Source organism: Macaca nemestrina, chromosome 11 (assembly GCF_043159975.1).
Source record: "Macaca nemestrina isolate mMacNem1 chromosome 11, mMacNem.hap1, whole genome shotgun sequence".
Classification (NCBI taxonomy): Eukaryota; Metazoa; Chordata; class Mammalia; order Primates; family Cercopithecidae; genus Macaca; species Macaca nemestrina.
The window spans coordinates 105,795,519-105,815,978 of NC_092135.1; the positions used below are offsets into that span (position 1 = coordinate 105,795,519).

Genomic DNA, 20,460 nt, shown 5'->3' on the forward strand with positions numbered 1-20,460 from the left:
GAGGGGAGAAACAGGCAAGAAAAGGGAGTTGGTGAGTCCCAGCATTTCAAAGTTGGCAGGGACGAGTTAAGTCCCTATTTTATGGACGAGGAAGTGGAAGGGTGACGTGTCCTCGAGTCTCATTCAAGACCCACGGCCACAACTCTTTATGGAGAGTAGGACCAGGGCTCCAGGGTTGCCATGATCACGTTGCAGGTGAAAAGTAACGCTCATTGGAAGACAGGAGCGGAGCATTTAGTTACAAGAACAGTTAACAATTTGGGTGTAACCAAGTTCAGTGAGCAAACGAAAGTTGTCAGACTCGGAAAAACAGAGTTGCTAATGGAACGCACTCTTTACTAATAACGGCTTTCTACAGAGATCATTGACTCAGCTTCCAGTTACAAATGCCCGTGCGCTTCCAGTAGGACCGGAAAGCTCCCAGCAGCCAGCGATGAATGAAAATCGGAGTCCGGGCTGGCGGCGTGAGGGGCGGGGCAGCTGCCAGGCGGGGGCGGGGCAGTGGGTCACGTGCCAGGCTTCGAGGCGGGCACCGGAGGGGGAACTCTGAGCATGATTGGTTCCTCTTAACCAGGTGACCGCAGGTCGCGTTCCGGTTGGCAGGCACCAGCCAGGGCCAGCGGCCCTCAGTCGGTAGGCGGTGGCGGAAGGAGGAGGAGCTCCAGCCGCGCTCTCTCTGGGCAGTGGCTGCGCCTCACAGCGCTTGTTGTGTTCCCCACCCCTTTTAAATAAGCCGGGCTGGTCACCGCCCTCGCAGACGAGTCAGCTCTAGGGAGGCGGCGGCAGCGCGGCGGCGGGGGTGCGGCCGAGGCCCGAGCCCTGCCCGGGGCCGGGCCGCGGGGCGGGCGGGCGAACCGCGGACGAGGCGGCGCCTGCTTGCGCGGTGCAGCCCCGGCGTAGCCCGGGGCTGCCGGTGCCGGCCGCGCCATTGTTGGGGGAGGGGGTGGCTGCTGAGGGCGGCGGAGTAGGGGGCGAGCGAAGGCGCCGGTGGCGGCGGAGAGGAGCGGAGGCGCCCCATGGGGAACACGCTGACCTGTTGCGTGTCCCCCAATGCCAGCCCCAAGCTGGGCCGGCGCGCGGGGTCGACGGAGCTGTACTGCGCGTCCGACATCTACGAGGCGGCGTCCGGGGACGCGGTGGCGGTAGCGCCCGCTGCGGTGGAGCCTGCCGAGTTGGATTTCGGAGAGGGCGAGGGCCACCACCTGCAGCACATCAGCGACCGCGAGATGCCCGAAGGTAAGGAGGCGGCGGATGCCATCCGTCCTCGGGCTCACCTCTGCCCGCCGCCTCCCCCAGAGTCCCCCGGGAGGCATCCGCCGCCTCGGGCTCCTTCCTGCCGGTAGCCGGTTTTCCCGGGGCTGGGCTCCGGGACGAAGGCTGGCTCTGCCTCGCGTCCCCACCCTTTATTCTTTCACTGCTGCGTCTGGCCAGTTTCTTTCCCTCCTCCTTACCCTAACGCCCAGTTATTGCTCCCTCTTTCCATTCTCTCAAGCCGGCTTGGGATCCTCTAGTCCGCCGCCCTTCTTGTTTGTAGCTCTGTTCATTGTCTGGTGGGACTTTGCTAAGACTTTGGGGGCATATTGTTTTCCTTTTCTCAATGGAAACTCAAATACCTCAACTTCGGAGTACTCATCCCATTCCCTCAACCCATCCAGATGGTACCTAAGTGAAGGAACCAGGTAAGGGTCTGATTGTTCCTTTCTCCCATCCGTGAAGGTAGCTGATGCCCGCGACAGTTTAGACCCAGATGTTTGGGAATTTCTTATTTAGACTCAAAATAGAGGTTGCCATAGGAGACACTATATGATATTCCTAATAGGTTAAGTCGGCTTGAAAGAAGCTGCTTTATTCCTTCCAACTATAATTTGAACACAGAAAGAAAGAAATGGGTGGGAGTAAAATAACTGTGAAGGGTGTGAGAGGTTATTACCAGTGGTGCAGAAAAGTTGCTTTTTTGAGACGGAATCTCGCTCCGTCCCCGGCCCAGGCTGGAGTGCAATGGCGCTATCTCTGCTCACTGCAACCTCCGCCTCTAGGTTTCAAGCGATTCTTCTGCCTCTGCCTCCTGAGTAACTTGAGATTACAGGCGTGCGCCACCACGCCCAGTTAATTTTTTAATTTTTAGTAGAGACGGGGTTTCACCATGTTGGTCAGCCTGGTCTCGAACTCCAGACCTCGTGATCCGTCCACCTCGGCCTCCCAAAGTGCTGGGATTACAGGCGTGAGCCACCGCGCCCAGCGGTTGTTTTTAACTCAGAGTTTAGCCACCGAGTTCTGATTGCTTTAAAATTCCCACGGTGACAAATACATCTCCAGCCATTCTCCTGTGACTTAACAGACTTCATTACCTCCTTGTTCTAAAAGAGAGGTGGGGTGGTTCGTGGTTAAAAGTTTCAAAAGAGACAAAATATAAGTTTAGACTTTAATTTATAATGTAATGGTTTGGAAGTTAAAATGCTAGACGCTGCCTGCTCAAAAGTGTTTCCGTGGCTCCCCTTTCCTTCTTCCCAGTCCTGCCAATAGAATCCTGGTCAAAGATGAGAATGTTGGAGTTCGTCAGAGTCTAAACCGTTGGGGTAGGGGTAAGGAGAGAGGAAACGTTTAGTTTTTTGCCTCTAGAATTTTGGAAAGAGATTAGGTAAAAATAATTCCGGGCAACGGCGTGGTTCTTGAATAAAAACTAATTGCTTTGAAGTAGAAAAACATCGTATCATAAAGATGTTTAAATCCAGTGGGCTCTTTGTTTCATTTAAATGCCAGAGATTTCATTACTATAGAGGGAATGTTAGAACTCTTCTATTTAAACTTTGCTTGGGCTCTTAATTTCTTTAAAATAATAATTAAGCTTCATAATGGACATGCCTTCGTAACTGGGAACTACTGTACTCACCTTGCGGAATATTCAGACATTGTGAAAGAATGAACAAATGTATTATGTGAGTTAATTGATTGTACCTTTATATACAAAGCATGTAAGTACTTGTGAAAACTTAATGCTCTCTTAGAGAGGTGCCAGGTAAGCCTCTGAGTGATTTTACACACCAGTTAGTAGATGGATGGGTGGTGTTGGGTGAGAGCCACAAATAAGGCTCTCACCCAGTGTACATGAAAATACATATTTTCATGTACATTTAATTTAGCCCTTCCAAAATAAGGCCTGTGTGTATTCCCCGTGTTGCTAATGAAGAAATGAAGAATTAGATATCTGGAATGACTATGTAAGACGGCCACTGAACAGAACTGAGGTTCTCAGTTCTCAGACTGACATGGAGATGAGATATGCCAAGTTCAGTTCTTTAAAAACTTTTAAAAATACAGAATTCATCATGTATTTTACCCATAAAGTAGTCCTGTATTTGAGAACTTATTTCGGTCTTGATTAGTTCCTTTCAAAGTTTGTTTTACACGATTCAGAGGCAACATTTACATCTCTCTCTCTTTTTTTTTTTTTTTTTTTTTTTTTTTAAGAGAAAGAGTCTCACTGTGTTGACCAGGCTGGCCTCGAACTCCTGGCCTGGGCTCAAGCAGTCCTCCCACCTCAGCCTCCTAAATAGCTGGGACCTCGGGTGTGTGCCATCTTGTCTGGCTCCGTGTTATGTCTATACATTCATTTCAGTGGATAAGAATAAAAGTTAGAGGTAACAAAATGGCCTAAATATACCCATCAAATAAACAGATTGATAAATTTGAAGAGTTTGTTCTGGTACCTGTGAATTGAAGCTGAGAATGCCCTGGACAGAGGGATATTAGGGGAAGCTGGCAAGAAGGAAGGTAAGGTGCCAGGCATTAAGCATTAAGGATGATGGTAAGGAGTGCTAAATCAGAAAAGTTGAAAAAAGAGAATTTGTAACCACAGAATTTACCATTGTATATTAGTGTGACAGTTACATTTTTATTTCAATTTGTCTCAATTTATTTTTGTGGCATTCAATAAAGTGATAATAGAAATCTCAATTTCGGCATTTGCCTATTATTCATAAGTTTCCATAGAAACATGGCCAGAACACCAAATATAAAGTATAGACACATTGAAAGTTTGCTTTTAGTATCTTTATTTCAGACAATTTTATATCAGTCTCCCTGGAAACAGAAATTTTTACTTAGATGTAAAACATTTGGCTGGGCGTGGTGGCTCACGCCTGTAATCCCAGCACTTTGGGAGGCTGAGGTGGGTGGATCACGAGGTCAGGAGTTCGAGACCAGCCTGGCCAACATGGTGAAACCCTGTCTCTACTAAAAATACAAAAATTAGCTGGATGTGGTGGCGGGCTCCTGTAATCCCAGCTACTCAGCAGGCTAAGGCAGGAGAATCGCTTGAACCTGGGAGGCAGAGGTTGCAGTGAGCTGAGATCGTGCCACTGCGCTCCAGCTTGTGCAATGGAGCAAGACTCTGTCTCAAAAAAAACAAAAAAAAAATTTTAGCTTTTCTACAATGAAGAATTATTTTTGTTACTTAAACAAAAATCATACATAAATTTTGCTCGGCTTTGTTCTTCAAGCTGTTTCTTTCTTTCTTTCTTTCTTTTTTTTTTTGACAGAGCTTCACTCTTGCCTAGGCTAGAGTGCAGTGGCACAAACTCAGTTCAGTGCAACCTCTGCTTCCCGGATTCAAGTGATTCTCCTGCCTCAGCCTCCCGAGTAGCTGGGATTACAGGCGTGTGTCACCATGCCCAGCTAATTTTTGTATTTTTAGTAGAGATGGGGTTTCGGTATGTTGGCCAGGCTGGTCTTGAACTCCTGACCTCAAGCAGTCCAGCCGCCTTGGCCTCCCAAAATGCTGGGATCATAGGCGTGAGCCACTGCGCCCAGCCTTTTTTTTTTTTTTTTTTTTTTTTTTGAGAAGGAGTTTTGCTCTTGTTGCTCAAGCTGGAGAGGAATGGTGTGATCTTGGCTCACCATTGTAGCCTCTGCCCCCTGGGTTCAAGCGATTCTCTACTTCGGCCTCCTAAGTAGCTGGGGTTACAGGTGTGTGCCACCATGCCCGGCTAATTTTTTGTGTTTTTAGTAGAGATGGTTTCACCATGTTGGCCAGGCTGGTCCGGAACTCCTGATCTCAGGTGATCCACCTGTCTCGACCTCCTGAAGTGCTGGAATTACAGGCGTGAGCCACCACGCCTGGTCTGGTCAAGCTGTTTCAAAGAGATGCTCCTAAGAACCTACTAAACATTTCAGATAGGCTCAAAAGTATTTTCTACTACCATGCCTTTATTTAATGGTATGTCTAACATAACTGACGGTAGTATCAGTAACACAAGATAGTAAGATCTTATTGTCCAATTTTATTAATACTCTCGACTTTTCATAGAGCTTTTTACGTTCTGACGTTAGGAGGTTTGCTAATTTGCTGACTAAAGGCGCTCTCTGAAGTGACCTTTTCTATTCCCTTCCCTTGATGGGTGAAGGTAGGGAAAGAATTGGCAATGTGATGTGGAAAAACCTCTGAGCAACAGATCTTTCCTCTTTCCAGTAGCTATTTTAAGCCCCCCCCCTTTTTTTTTGCTTTTTTGAATAATGATATGTTTGATGTAAAAGACTCAGAGAATACAGAAAAGTCATTGATTATACTCAGAATAGTGAGTTAACTTTGATTAATATTTTGGTATTGACTTTTTGATTTTTTTGTATGCGTATGAATATAACATTTTATTTTAGAAAAATGAGATCATTCTATATGAGCTGCTTCATAACTTATAGCAGTGAAATAATGTCATAAATTCCTGAACCACTGCTTGACATCCAGAGAGTGCTCCAGTATATCTTTCCATGCCAGGGCACCCTGCTCTGTCGCATGCCTTGTTATAACTGTTTAGTGTACCATCAGATGGTTGGAGTATCATTTACCTATCCTTTATGAATGGGCATCTTTTATAGTAACATCATACACAGACTTGTTACATTTGATTTCAAGGGTACCAAAACACATTTTGATGATTGATGCCTTGTACCTCCCTATAGAATTAAGTTAAATCTATGGGTTGAGTCATTTTTGTAGTTAAGATATTTTAGTGTTAAATGTTTTTATGCCAAATTGGAGTTAGCGTTGACTTTTTCCTGGACATTTGAATTCATCATTTAATATTTTTTGTTTCTTGGTAGCCTATCTTGCATCTTTAATTCTGAATAGCTACCACTTTAAAAGATTTGATGCTGTCTTAGATGACAAATCGAGAGAGTGTTAGAAGAAGTCTTACAAGATGTGGGAAAACTGGGAGAAACTTGACTAGTTTTGGGGGTGCTGAAACATGTTTATTGAGTACCTTTAGGTGGCCAGGCTATGTTCCAGATTCAGGGCAAACAGTGGTATACAAGACAGAGCCTCATCCTAACTCTGATCCTTACATTCTAGAGGGAGCTAGGGATAGATAATATATGAATAATCAGGAATGAGGTGGTGAGGTGCTGGGGAAAAAAGTATAATAGGGTCATGGATTGGGGAGGAGGACAGTTACATGGGGGTTGTGGGGATGAAAGATGGCTGCTCTCCTTAAGTGACCTGTGAGCAGTCCTAAAAGTGAGAAGGGAGGCTTGTGAGGATGGTTGGCGAGAGCCAGGGGTCCACGCAGATGGATAGTTACTTTGGAGTTCCTTGAATGGGAGCAAACTTGTTTTTGGCAAAGGACAGAAAGATACAGGGTGGCTGCTGAAGAGTGAAAAGGATGCCAGGACTATGGTGGGTTAAGTCCATGTATACATAGTGGGCCTTGGCAAAGAATATAGACTCTAGTTGTGATAGGAAACCATTGGAGGATTTTTTTTAATTCTGGGAAATATTTTTAATTCTTTCTTTTTTTGAGATGGAGTCTCACTCTGTCGCCCAGGCTGGCTCAATCTCCGCTCACTGCAACCTCTGCCTCCCGGGTTCAGGCGATTCTCCTGCCTCAGCCTCCCTAGTAGCTGGCACTACAAGCACATGCCACGACACCCGGCTAATTTTTTATATTTTTTAGTAGAGACAGGTTTTCACCATGTTAGTGAGGATAGTCTCACTCTCCTGACCTCGTGATCCGCCTACCTTGGCCTCCCAAAGTGCTGGGATTACAGGTGTGAGCCACCGCACCCGGCCAATATTTTCAGTTTTTTTTTTTTTTTTTTTTTTTGAGACGGAGTCTCGCTCTGCTGCCCAGGCTGGAGTGCAGTGGCCGGATCTCAGCTCACTGCAAGCTCCGCCTCCCGGGTTCACGCCATTCTCCTGCCTCAGCCTCCCGAGTAGCTGGGACTACAGGCGCCCGCCACCTCGCCCGGCTAGTTTTTTGTATTTTTTTAGTAGAGACGGGGTTTCACCGTGTTAGCCAGGATGGTCTCGATCTCCTGACCTCGTGATCCGCCCGTCTCGGCCTCCCAAAGTGCTGGGATTACAGGCTTGAGCCACCGCGCCCGGCCTTATTTTCAGTTGTTTAAGAAAAAGACCAGACAGTGGCTCATGCCTATAATCCCAGCAGTTTGGGAAACTGAGGCAAGAGGATTGCTTGAGCCCCGGAGGGGGCTGGGGCTAGCCTGGACAACATACTGAGACCCTACCTCTACAAAAAGTAAATTAGCCAGGTGTGGTGGCACACACCCATAGTCCTAGCTACTCAAGAGGCTGAGGCAGGAGAATCTCCTGACCCCAGGAAGTTCAAGGCTGCAGTGAGCTATGATTGCGCCACTGCCCTCCAGCCTGGGTGACAGTGAGACTGTCTCAAAACAAAAAAAAAAAAAAAAAAAAACCAGACTAGCTGCAAAAGTAGGTAACAAAGTGATGAATAGACAAGTCACAGAAAAATAAATGCAGATGATCCTTAAACACAGCTTCACACTTAAGAGAAATACAAATGAAAACTATGCTGTGACTTCTCTGCTGTTGGGAGAAGAGCCAAAAACTTGACAATACATTCTTTGGTGTGGCTGCAAAGAGAGTTGCATTCGTATATTGCTGGTGAAAATGCAAAGTGGTTTGAGTCTGTGAAGGGGAATTTGGCATAATCACAAACATTGCAAATACATTTAATCCAGAAATTCTACTTCAAGGAATTTATCCTGAAGGCATACCCCATAAATATGAAATAACATGTGCATAAGGCTCTGTTGCATTATTTTCAGTAGCTAAATATTGGAAATAATATATCTAGTTAGAAACTGGTAAAATAAACTGTTATATCCACACAGAGGAGAACTATAAAAAAAAAAAACAACGAATCTCTCTTTACTGCTATGGCTATGGCGTGATACCCAGATATCCAGGATATGTTACATGAAAAAAACAAGGAGGAGAACAGTAATCTTATTTCTTACATTACTGTAACGAATAATATGAATTTGCTTATTTAAAACAACCACACTGAGGCCGGGCGCGGTGGCTCAAGCCTGTAATCCCAGCACTTTGGGAGGCCGAGACGGGTGGATCGCGAGGTCGGGAGATCGAGACCATCCTGGCTAACACGGTGAAACCCCGTCTCTACTAAAAAAATACAAAAAACTAGCCGGGCGAGGTGGCGGGCGCCTGTAGTGCCAGCTACTCGGGAGGCTGAGGCAGGAGAATGGCGTGAACCCGGGAGGCGGAGCTTGCAGTGAGCTGAGATCCGGCCACTGCACTCCAGCCTGGGCGACAGAAAAAACAACCACACTGAAAGGAATTCTTGGTGGTGGTGTGAGACTGTTTTTCCCTTAATTTCAGGGGTAGCCAAAGTGCATATTTCCTCAAGATGTTATTTTGGTATGGGCTTTCCAATAAATGCTAACTGTTCACTTTTGCTTTTAATTTGTGAAAACTTTGTTTTGTAATTTATTGTGCATTATGTGGTATATAGCAATTGCTTTTTTTTTTTTTTTTTTTTTTGAGATGAAGTCTAGTTCTGTTGCCCAGGCTGGAGTACAGTGGCACGATCTCAGCTCACTGCAACCTCCACCTCCTGGGTTCCAGCAATTCTCCTGCCTCAGCCTCCTGAGTAGCTGGGACTACAGGCGTGTGCTACCACGCCCAGCTGATTTTTATATTTTTAGTAGAGATGAGGTTTCACCATCTTGGCCAGGCTGGTCTTGATCTCCTGACCTCAGGTGATCTGCCCACCTCAGCCTCCCAAAATGCTGGGATTACAGATGTGAGCCACTGCACCTGGCCTATCGCAATTGCTCTTGCATTTCATTTTTTTCTCACTATATTTTGAGTTAGGTAGTATAGGAATTATACTTGTTTTACATATAAGAAGACAGGCTTTGAGAGGTGTAAATTGAGTTTTCCAAAGTTTTTTAGTTTGTTTTTTGTTTTTGAGATGGTCTTTATCTGTTGCTGATGCTAGAGTGCAGTGGTGTGATCATGGTTCACTGCAGCCTCCACTTCTTGGTCTCAAGTGATCCTCCTGCTTCAGCCTCCCAAGTAGCTGGGACTACGTTTTCCAAGGTTTAAAAAGATAAGACTTGGTATGGTCATGTGTGGTGGGTCACGCCTGTAATCCCAGCACTTTGGGAGGCTGAGGCAGGCGGATCACGAGATCAGGAGACAGAGACCATCCTCGTCGACATGGTGAAACCCCGTCTCTACTAAAAATACAAAAATTGGCTGGGCGTGGTGGCACGTATGTGTAGTCTTAGCTACTTGGGAGGCTGAGGCAGGAGAATCGCTTGAACCCCAGAGGCGGAGGTTGCAGTGAGCTGAGACAGCACCATTGCACTCCAGCCTGGGGGGCGGTAGAGTGAGACTCTGTCTCAAAAAAAAAAAAAAAAAAAGGCTTGATAGATCAAGAATGTAAATTTCAGATATATGGCATATAGGATTAGAATTTATAGAATGACTCATGGGCTTCTTTGGATACTGCCATTTTTCCACCTTGTTTTTCAGTTAATAAAGCTTTAGAGTTAAAATAGTAACATTGGATAATGAAAAATGGAGGTACTTATAACCCAGACTTTTATTTTTTTTTCTCTGGAGGAGACAGGGTCTCAACTCTGTCTGTTGCCTAGGCTGGAGCACAGTACTGCCCTTAGAGCTCACTGTAACCGCAAATCCCTGGGCTCAAGCTATCCTGCCACTTCAGCCTCCTAAATAGCTGGGACTACAGGCATGTGCCTCCACACCCAGCTGATCTTTTAAAAAAAATTTTGTAGAGATGGGGGTCTCACTGTGTTGCCCAGGCTGGTCTTGAACTGTCCTCAGGTGATCCTTCTGCCTCAGCCTCCCAGAGTGCTGGGATTACAGGTGTGAGCCACTGCACTCCACCCAGAAATGTTCTTAAAAGTCTAAAAAAGGAGTTAAGTGCTATTAAGAAGTACATCTGTAATCCCAGAAATACATAAAGGGAGAAAGGTATACTATAGCATATGAAGTGTCACAGCTCAGTCACAATCACTAAAACATAGATTGAGGAGTAAAAGTCAGTTAAAGCAAGAGTGAATGCTGACATAGAAGGAGGTAGAGAAGTGGTTTGGAAACCAGATTTGGGATTGTCAGAAGCTGGGAAAGCAGAAACAAGGCATGAGTGAGCATGAGATTGGAGCTTGGCTGTGTACTGTGTGACCTCAGATGAGGCAGGGCAGCTCAAGACCCATCAAGTAAGACTTACCTGATGGGTGGAACGTGCGACTTAGATAAAATCTCAGACTTTACATCATAATTGAGAGGTTTGAAATGTTTGTGTTATGGACCTAAGACTAATACATTGTGCATTATGATAGAGCAGGTCAGTAAATGCAGTAAGCCTTTAAACAAACAGATGCCCAGCAGTTGGCCCAGAAACTGCTGATATCTCCTGTTTAATTGGGATATATTGAAATCAGTATGTTGAAATCAGTCTCTTTCTCTGAAATATGCTGCTTCTGTCAGTTACTTTCTTGGTTGCTGCCCTCTCCCTTTAATATATTGACAAGAAAAATCATTTCTTTACAGTTTACAATTGCATAATTTTACACTTTTGGCCTTCAGTAATGCATTTCATTTATTCTAAGTTCCATATTTTTACATTTTTAATTAACATCTGTGAAATTGAGATGGCTGATAGATTCAAGGAAAAACAGTGTTCAATGTCAGTGGATCTTACAGATTTCTTCTCCTGAGGGGTGTTTATATTAAGACCTGAGTTTTTTTTTTTTTTTTTTTTGTCTTACTTGCCCCCCATCATACTATCATGCTTTCAAATTAAGTTGCAATTTAAATTGATAATACAAAAATGGTGGGTCTTAAAATACAATTTTAGACATAATCCCTAACCATGATATCAAAAACCATTTCTTCTAGTTTCAAACTTTCTTAGGAGTGTTTTGTTTTGTTTTGCTTTGTTTTGAGGCGGAGTCTTGCTCTGTCGCCAGGCTGGAGTGTAGTGGCACCATCTCGGCTCCCTGCAACCTCCGCCTCCCGAGTTCAAGCAATTCTCCTGCCTCAGCCTAATGGCTTAAATGTCCATTCTGTAAAATAGCATTGTGTGGTATTTGTTAGTGCAAGTTATATAGGAAATTGTATCAAATAAATAAATGCCAGTTACAGCCATGGTGATGTTCCTCATTCACATCAATAGGAATTTTTTTTAAGCATCCAAAGCTAAAACTGATATAACTGGTGGCATTATATCCTAATATACCCTTAACTCCTTTAGAAAGCAACTGAGCACTATATACTGAGTGATGAAAACAATCTGACCTTTTGGTCTGATTATCCCACTTTTGTGAAAAATCTTTCCTAAGGAGATTTTAAAAATAATTTAAAAATACCATAAAATTGAAGGTTTTCCTCCTAAGAGCAGAGCTTTGTAAGTACCTAAGTCCGCAACAATATGGGATTGGCTGAGTAGAGTATAGGAATAACACCTGATGGACCATCATTTATCCATTGCACAGTAAATATTCTCCATTGGAGTGGAGATCATTTGTAAAATAAGACGTAACTTGTATATGGATTAGAGCTATTTTTTTAACATGCATAAGAAAAGCAACTTGGCCGGGCGCGGTGGCTCAAGCCTGTAATCCCAGCACTTTGGGAGGCCGAGACGGGCGGATCACGAGGTCGGGAGATCGAGACCATCCTGGTTAACACGGTGAAACCCCGTCTCTACTAAAAAATACAAAAAACTAGCCGGGCGAGGTGGCGGGCGCCTGTAGTCCCAGCTACTCGGGAGGCTGAGGCAGGAGAATGGCGTGAACCCGGGAGGCGGAGCTTGCAGTGAGCTGAGATCCGGCCACTGCACTCCAGCCTGGGTGACAGAGCGAGACATCGTCTCAAAAAAAAAAAAAAAAAAAAAAAAAAGAAAAGCAACTTAAGGCTGGGCACAGTGGCTCACGCCTGTAATCCCAACACTTTGGGAGGCTGAGGCGGGCAGATCATGAGGTCAGGAGTTCGAGACCAGCCTGGTCAACATAGTGAAACCCCGTCTCTACTAAAAATACAAAACTTAGCCGGGCATGTTGGCATTTGGCATGCACCTGGAGTCCCAGCTACTTGGGAGGCTGAGGCAGGAGAATTGAACCTGGGAGGTGGAGGTTGCAGTGAGCTGAGATCAGGCCACTACACTCCAGCCTGGGTGATAGAGCGAGACTTTGTCTCAAAAAAAAAAAAAAAAAAGGAAAGCAACTTAAAGTAATGGTTGTGAGTTTATAATTTGTAATTTGTTTGTTTGTAATTTGCAAATGAAGCATTATTTTGACTCTTGCAAATTTCTGTTCATAAGATATTAAAGGAATGAGTTAGAAGCTTTTATCTATCCCCACCTTTAGTGTGATCACATCAGTATTGTTCATAAACCAGGCCTCTTACTTGCAAGTTCAAAAAATCTATCTCAAAATAGTTAAAAATTAAAAAAAAAAATTGTATAACCAGGGATTCACATAGTCAATTAGGGACTACTTGACCCGGGAATTAAGTGATCTCAGAACTTGTCTCAGTTCTGCTCTTCTGTTGATCTCTCCTGAAAAGACACCCTTCATGATGGCAGAGGGAACCACGGGTGGCAGCTCCTGGCTGTCTAACAGTGCTAGAGTACAGCCCTGCCTTTATCCTCTGGTTCCTGGGAAGTCCCAAGAGAAATGTAACTGATTGGCCAGCTGTAAGTCACATGTCCACCCTAAAACCCCTGAGTTGAGGGAGTGCCAGCTTGTTTCTTGGGCTAATTTGACTTTTTTCTCTATATCTTTTCATTTCTTTTATACTAGCTGCCTTGGATTTTTTTTTTTTTTTTTTTAAGATGTAGTGTCACTCTGTTGCCCAGGCTGGAGGGCAGTGACATGATCTTGGCTCACTGCAACCTCCGCCTCCTGGGTTCAAGCGATTCTTCTGCTTCAGCCTCCCGAGTAGCTGGGACTAGACGCACACGCCATCACGCCTGTCTAATTTTTTTGTATTTTTAGTAGAGATGGGGTTTCATTGGATTGATCAGGCTGGTCTCGAACTCCTGACCTCATGATCCGCCAGCCTTGGCCTCTCAAAGTGCCGGGGTTACAGGCATGAGCCACCATGCCCAGCCGCCTTGGATATTTATTATATTTACACAGTAGCACATCTTGGTTTTCTTATATTTAAGAAATTCATATTACATAGTAGCACATCTTGGTTTGGTGGGGGTGGGTGTGGGTAGAGTGGTATGTGTGTGAAGCCTGCTTCTCTTTGATTTTGGTACTTAATTTTCCTGGACTTCCATTGAAAATTCCTGTTTAAATTTATCATGACGTGGGTACTGATTCGTAATATGGCTTCTTCTGTAAACATTAGTTATTTTTTAGATTCAAATGGTGGTAGTATATTTGCTTTCTTTTTGAAAGGAAGTAGTCAGGAATCCTTTTAGAAGCTTTAGGTAGAGGCTGGGTGTGGTGGCTCACACCTGTAATCCCAGCACTTTGGGAGGCCAAGGGGGGCAGATCACAAGGTCAGGAGTTTGAGACCAGCCTGGCCAGCATGGTGAAACCCAGTCCCTACTAAAAATACAAAAATTAGCCGGGCATAGTGATGCATGCCTGTAGTCCCAGCTAGTTGGGAGACTGAGGCAGGAGAATCGCTTGAACCTAGGAGGTGGAGGTTGCAGTGAGCCAAGATTGCACCACTGTACTCCAGCCTGGGCAACAGAGTGAGACTCTGTCAAAAAAAAAAAAAGAGGAAGAAGCTTTAGGTAGAGGCAGTTGGGAAAGTCTCTGCCTGTCATTTTGTGCACAAGTGATTTTATTTTTCCAAGTAGCTTAACATTGTCACATCATCTTTTCAAGATGTGGAAAAACTTTAAACATAATTTTTGTGTGGGTCTTTTTTTTTTTTTTTTTTTTTTTTTTTTTTTGAGACGGAGTCTCGCTCTGTCACCCAGGCTGGAGTGCAGTGGCCGGATCTCAGCTCACTGCAAGCTCCGCCTCCCGGGTTCACGCCATTCTCCTGCCTCAGCCTCCCGAGTAGCTGGGACTACAGGCGCCTGCCACCTCGCCCGGCTAAGTTTTTGTATTTTTAGTAGAGACGGGGTTTCACTGTGTTACCCAGGATGGTCTCGATCTCCTGACCTCGTGATCCGCCCGTCTCGGCCTCCCAAAGTGCTGGGATTACAGGCTTGAGCCACCGCGCCCGGCCATGTGTGGGTCTTTTACATAAGAATAGTTTTCTCCAAAAACATTTTAATAAAGTTCAGTCAAGGAATTTCCATGGAGAATAAAGCAATTGGTTTAGGTATGTAAGTTTTTAGTGATCTGGCAGTACTATTAAAATGGATGATTCGGCCGGGCGCGGTGGCTCAAGCCTGTAATCCCAGCACTTTGGGAGGCCGAGACGGGCGGATCACGAGGTCAGGAGATCGAGACCATCCTGGGTAACACAGTGAAACCCCGTCTCTACTAAAAATACAAAAACTTAGCCGGGCGAGGTGGCAGGCGCCTGTAGTCCCAGCTACTCGGGAGGCTGAGGCAGGAGAATGGCGTGAACCCGGGAGGCGGAGCTTGCAGTGAGCTGAGATCCGGCCACTGCACTCCAGCCTGGGTGACAGAGCGAGACTCCGTCTCAAAAAAAAAAAAAAATGGATGATTCATAATTCTTTTTAACCAGGAAGTCCCAAAATTATATTCATGTAAGATTCTAACCAAATTACTTAGAAGAGAGAAAAGGATTCTAGGTAGATAAATTTGTGAAATGCTGAATTCGACAGTAATCACTACTAGACTGATTAGTTTTTAATATATCAATGTGCATTTTGATTTTGTAAGAGCCAGGGATAGAGTATATTGTCATTTGACCACTAAATCGCTTTTTAAAAAGTAGAGCAATTATATTAATATGTAGTTTTGGGAAATACCGCTTTAACTGTTACTATGGATCTTGGCCCAGTTTCTTACAAGATTGGTTAAGATAAGTGGCTTGAAATGGACCTTGCTGGGCTGGGCCCGGTGGCTCACCCCTGTAATCCCAGCACCTTGGGAGGCTGAGGTGGGTGGATCACCTGAGGTCAGGAGTTTGAGACCAGCCTGGCCAACATGATAAAATCTCGTCTCTACTAAAAATACAAAAATTAGCTGGCCTGGTGGGAGGCATCTGTAATCCGAGCTATTTGGGGGACTGAAGCAGGAGAAGAATTGCTTGAACCCGGGAGGTGGAGGTTACAGTGAGCCGAGACTGTGCCACTGCACTCCACTCCAGCCTGGGCGACAGAGTAAGACTCCATCTCAAAAAAAAAAAAAAAAAAAAAAAAAAAAAAGGACTTTGCTGAAGAATACCATAGATTTTATTTTTTCCCCTCATGACAGTTTTTATTATCCCATATAATGGCAAAGTTTGTTTCATGAAAATTTAAGAGTCTGTTTTGTAATCTTACCTAAATATATTATCCAACTTTGGTGCATGGTGAACTACAGGCAGATTTATCATGACATAGATAGGGGCAACATTTTTTAGAAACAGCCCTAAGATCTGCTTCAAAACATACTCTTGATGTAACACCAAATTAACCATACTGTTAGAAGGAAGAAATGAGAAATTGAGGGCAAAAGTTAATAATTTTCTAACATGTTCCTGTATATTAGAACACAGAACTTCTATTCAGTCCTCTTAAATCTGCCATGATGACTAGCCCCCCAAAAAACCACAGCTAACTAAATTAGTTCACTTGTTGAATGGAGTTAGAATTAGCCATTTGATTGTCTAAAGAACATTTGCCAAAAACAACTCTTTGTTTTAACCATATTTGATGTATTGAGCTAGTGCCTAACGGTAACTGGGCACAGCATCGCCTGCTACTTGAGATTGTTCTTGAAATGTGCTAGTAATAGCAGCAGAGAGGAGAGTGTGGTTATATTTCTATTTGATAAGTTGAAGGAGGGGAGGGTATGTGTATGATTCATGTAACATTTGTACCAGATTGTTTAGGCACAGATTTTTTATTAAAAGTCTCTGACACAGCCTGGTTTTGTCCACGTGTGTGGAGAGATTCTACAGTTTTGCATTCCCCAGGAGCATTTCTGTATTGTTGTCTTTATTTCCGTCATATTTATTACTAAAAACTTCTCTGAAGACTGTTAAAAGTGATTACAATGGATGTGTATCTAATTTCAGAAATCATCTTTTCTACTCACCTAAAGTATCACATTTTTTTCCTCCTCTTCTATAGATTTAGCTTTGGAGTCAAACCCTTCTGACCATCCAAGGGCAAGCACAATTTTCCTGAGCAAATCTCAAACAGATGGTAAGACAAAACTGTTTTTTCCTTCCAAGGAAAAGACTGAAAACTGTTTCTATTTTATTGGATGTATTATAGAAGGCATTTAGAAGAACTGATGTATTAGTTTAAATTTTTCTTTTCATATGTTCACTTATTTTAATATGTGATATACTTTCTTTTAGTTGTGATTGTTTAGTAATAACATGTAGACCTTCTATTTACAGGTTTTGTCACCTTTTTATCAACGCAATTAATGGCCACCTGATTTAGTAACATTGATTTTTTTTTTTTTTTTTAAAGAGGCCGGAGTGCCTTTATTGCCCAGGCTGGAGTGCAGTGACGCTGTCTCAGCTCACTGCAGCCTCCACCGCCCATGTTCAAGCAGTTCTCCTGCCTTGGCCTCCCAAGTAGCTGGGACTACAGACATGAGCCACCACATCCGGCTAATTTTTGTATTTTTATTAGAGACGGGGTTTCACCATGTTGGCCAGGCTGGTCTCGAACTCCTGACCTAGTGGTCCGCCCTCAGCCTCCCAAAGTGCTGGGATTACAGGAGTGAGCCACCGCGCCCGACCAGTATCATGGATTTATACTTATTTCTACACACTTCTTTGACCTCTTTCCCTTGTCCAAAAGAGTACATTTTAAAGATGAACGATAGTTTAAGCTGCAGCTTGGTTTCATTTGAACACATTTTTTAAAAAATCAGTTTGTATACAGGGATTGAATCTGTGATTTTGGCTTCCTTTTATACAATGCTCTAACCGCATGAGCCTATCACATTCAAATTTATGCTACTCAGAACTTTTAAGCTATTAACTTTTCCATCCTAATGTAATGTAAATGTAAACATGCCCTATGGTGTTTCCCAGAAGGTTAGCCTCAGCAAGCGAAACTTATGTACATTTTCCTTGCCTTGCTTGTTTTAGGATGAGAATCAGAACTGTTTTATTTTTCTGTACTCCTGTTTATCTTCCTTAAAATTATGTTAAATCCTAATTTGTTTGCTAAAAAGCCATACACAGCTAGGTTTTTCAGTTTATTTCAACAAGAATACAAGAAGTAGGGGTTCTGTAATATTTGAAGTAATGCAGCACAACACAAAATGGGGGGTTGTAAGCTGCATTTTCGAAGCTTGTGTGGACTTTCATCTGTCTTGAGCTGGTCATTTCTGGTTAGGATAGTTTATTTCTTAGTTTCTTTCAGAGCCACAGGCTTCTCACACATGCAGAGTGTGGAAGCAGTAAAAGAAGAGCTATCCCATGCTCCTCTTTCTTCAGTGGTAAGGAGTGTGTGCTTGTGATACTCGTCTAGCATCAAAGGAAGAGGCAGTGTAGGAAACAAAGCGTGGTCCAGGTCCCTCTTGGAGCTTTTATTCTTCTGGCTTTTGTTAAAATGATTTTATGTGCTGAATATACCGTGTTCAGTTAGGTTAACATTCATTTTAACTTTTAAATTTAAGGTAGTTTACTTTCCACTTGTATAAAGACCCGTTTATTTTTTCAGTAACATATTAGTAGATGACCCGTAAGTGGTTCAGGATGCTTGCAGGGATTGTGGTGCAGCTAGAGATTGGCACCTAGTCAGAAACTGGTTCTTAGAGCTGTCAGCAGTTAGATCTTGGTAATTAAGTGACCTTTAAATGTAGAATTAAAAAATACTACTGGATGATGGTTCAGATATGCAACAGGGAAACCTATTAGCTAAATTTCTCATTAAGCATAATTTGTTTTGCCCCCTTCTTTTGTACATAAGGATTCTTTCATTTCTATGTAGTAGAATATCTGTTAGGTCAAAAAGTAAAACTAAGTTTTTAGATTTTATTTTATGGGATTCATCTTGCCAGATGATTTAAATGATGAGTTTTGTTGGAAATTATTTTTTAAATGGAATTTTTATCTCATTTTGTATATTGGTAATCAGATGATCAGCAACTACTTTTATACTGTGGCATTTATATCAGAATTGATCAGCTAATTTTTTTTATTCTTAGTGCGAGAAAAGAGGAAGAGCAACCATTTAAACCATGTAAGTAAACAGTTGGAAAGTTAAGAAATTAATAATTGAATTAAAAGTATGTCTGCTGTGATTCCATAAAAATATAATGGGGACCCAATACTGTTAGTATGGGCCTCTTTTTGTGGATTTTCTAAATCATTTCTGTTTTCCTAGGAATCAAATTTATGCAGGAAAGTCTTTGACTTAGTGTGCCCATTTGTTCAGGGTTTCTGACATTTAAGTTAAATTTCAGTAATTTGGTTGTGGTATAAATATCTGCCTTAAATATTTTTGCGTACATTTTTAAATCTTTTTAAAAATCGAGTAACAAAATTATAATAGTTAACTTCATTTTTAGCAGTATATGTTGACTTCCTGTCATAGCAGGTGAAAGCTTAGCTTCCTCACTCTACCGTGACCTTATTTTCTTTCCTCTATTCCCCCCACATATATCATATTTTAAATTAAATCAGTAATCGATGTTTACATTATGATTATACAGATATTATTCACTGCTGAGTCATGTTATTCTTACTGTCTCCTTCTTGTACATCCTTTGTTTCTCTTAAATATTTCTGAAATCTGAGCATGTCTGCATGTCTCTTTTCGTAGCCTCCACTAACTCACACAGCCAAATGCAGTGAGTATCCCTTGGCTGGTCTCCTTGCTTTCATGTTCTTTTTTTTTTTTTTTTTTTTTTTGTGGAATTAATTCCCTGACTATATTCATTTGGCTGTTTTCTAACAGCTATTTTCCCCCCCAAATGTTGTAGCATTTGCCACATGCCTATCAAAAGTATTTTCCATCTACTAAAACACATCTGTTCCATTTTTCTCTTGGAGACAACTTTACTCAGCCTTTTGTCATCCTCCTCAAATATAGACGGGCTTTTCCTAAGCCTGCTCTGTGCCTGTTTTCCTGGGATCTCTCTCTGAAGTCACCTGGGATCTCACATAACTCCTCTTGTTTTGGGTCCCTTAAATCCTAGATTCTGTATTCTCTCTATCTTGTTATCCTTCCTAGTTGTACTGGAGCACATTTTCCTGGGAAAGGGTCCATAGACAGGCATAGAGATCTAGCCTGTCCGAAAACCTCTCATTTCTTTTTCTCTCTTTTTTTTTTTTTTTTTTTTGAGAGAGAGTCTTGCTCTTGTCCCCCAGGCTGGAGTGCAGTGGTGCAATCTCGGCTCACTGCAACCTCCACCTCCTGAGTTCAAGCAATTCTCCTGCCTCAGCCTCCCGAGTAGCTGGTATTAACAGGCGCCTGCCACCACACCCAGCTAATTTTTGTATTTTTGGTAGAGACGGAGTTTCACCATGTTGACCAGGCTGGTCTCGAACTCCTGATCTCAGATGATCTGCCCACCTCCCAAAGTGTTGGGATTACAGGCGTGAGCCACTGCGCCTGGCCTTTTTTTTTTTGAGACAGGGTCTCACTCTGTTGCCCAAGCTGGATGACAGTGGTGTGATCTCGGCTCACTGTATTCTTAACCTACTGGGCTCAAGTGATCCTCCCATCTCAGCCTTCTGAGTAATTGGGACTACAGGTGTGTGCCACTATGTGCAGCTAATTTTTATATTTTTCCATCGAGATGGGGTTTTGCCCTGTTGCTCAGGCTGGTCTCAAACTCCTGGGCTCAAGCCATCCACCCGCATCCGCCTTTCAAAGTGTCGGGATTACAGGTGTGAGCCACTGCATCTGGCCAAAGCTTCCTATTTCATAAGAGTATAAAATGCTAGAGTATAAAATGCTAGAGTATAAAATGCTAGGTTCACACTAAATTTCATAGTTCTGAAGACATTTCTCTATTGTGTTCTCATTATGGTATTCTTGAATCTGTTGCCATTGTGTGATACAGTACATGTAACCAGTTTTTACATGTCTC

General features: G+C 43.2%; 1 protein-coding gene across 2 annotated transcripts in view; it reads left to right on the forward strand.

The window, feature by feature from the left end:
* Positions 1–332: 332 nt before the first annotated feature.
* LOC105468004 (cyclin Y like 1) overlaps positions 333–20,460 on the forward strand; it is a 45,170-nt gene continuing 25,042 nt past the window's right edge. The window contains exons 1-3 of one of the 2 annotated variants that reach the window (XM_011717883.3): positions 333–1,236; positions 16,527–16,601; positions 18,571–18,605. In XM_011717883.3, the coding sequence (XP_011716185.1) occupies positions 1,017–1,236; positions 16,527–16,601; positions 18,571–18,605 (330 nt within the window). In that variant the 5' untranslated portion in view covers positions 333–1,016. The remainder of the gene's footprint in view (positions 1,237–16,526; positions 16,602–18,570; positions 18,606–20,460) is intronic. The other variant, XM_011717882.3, reaches the window with a different exon arrangement.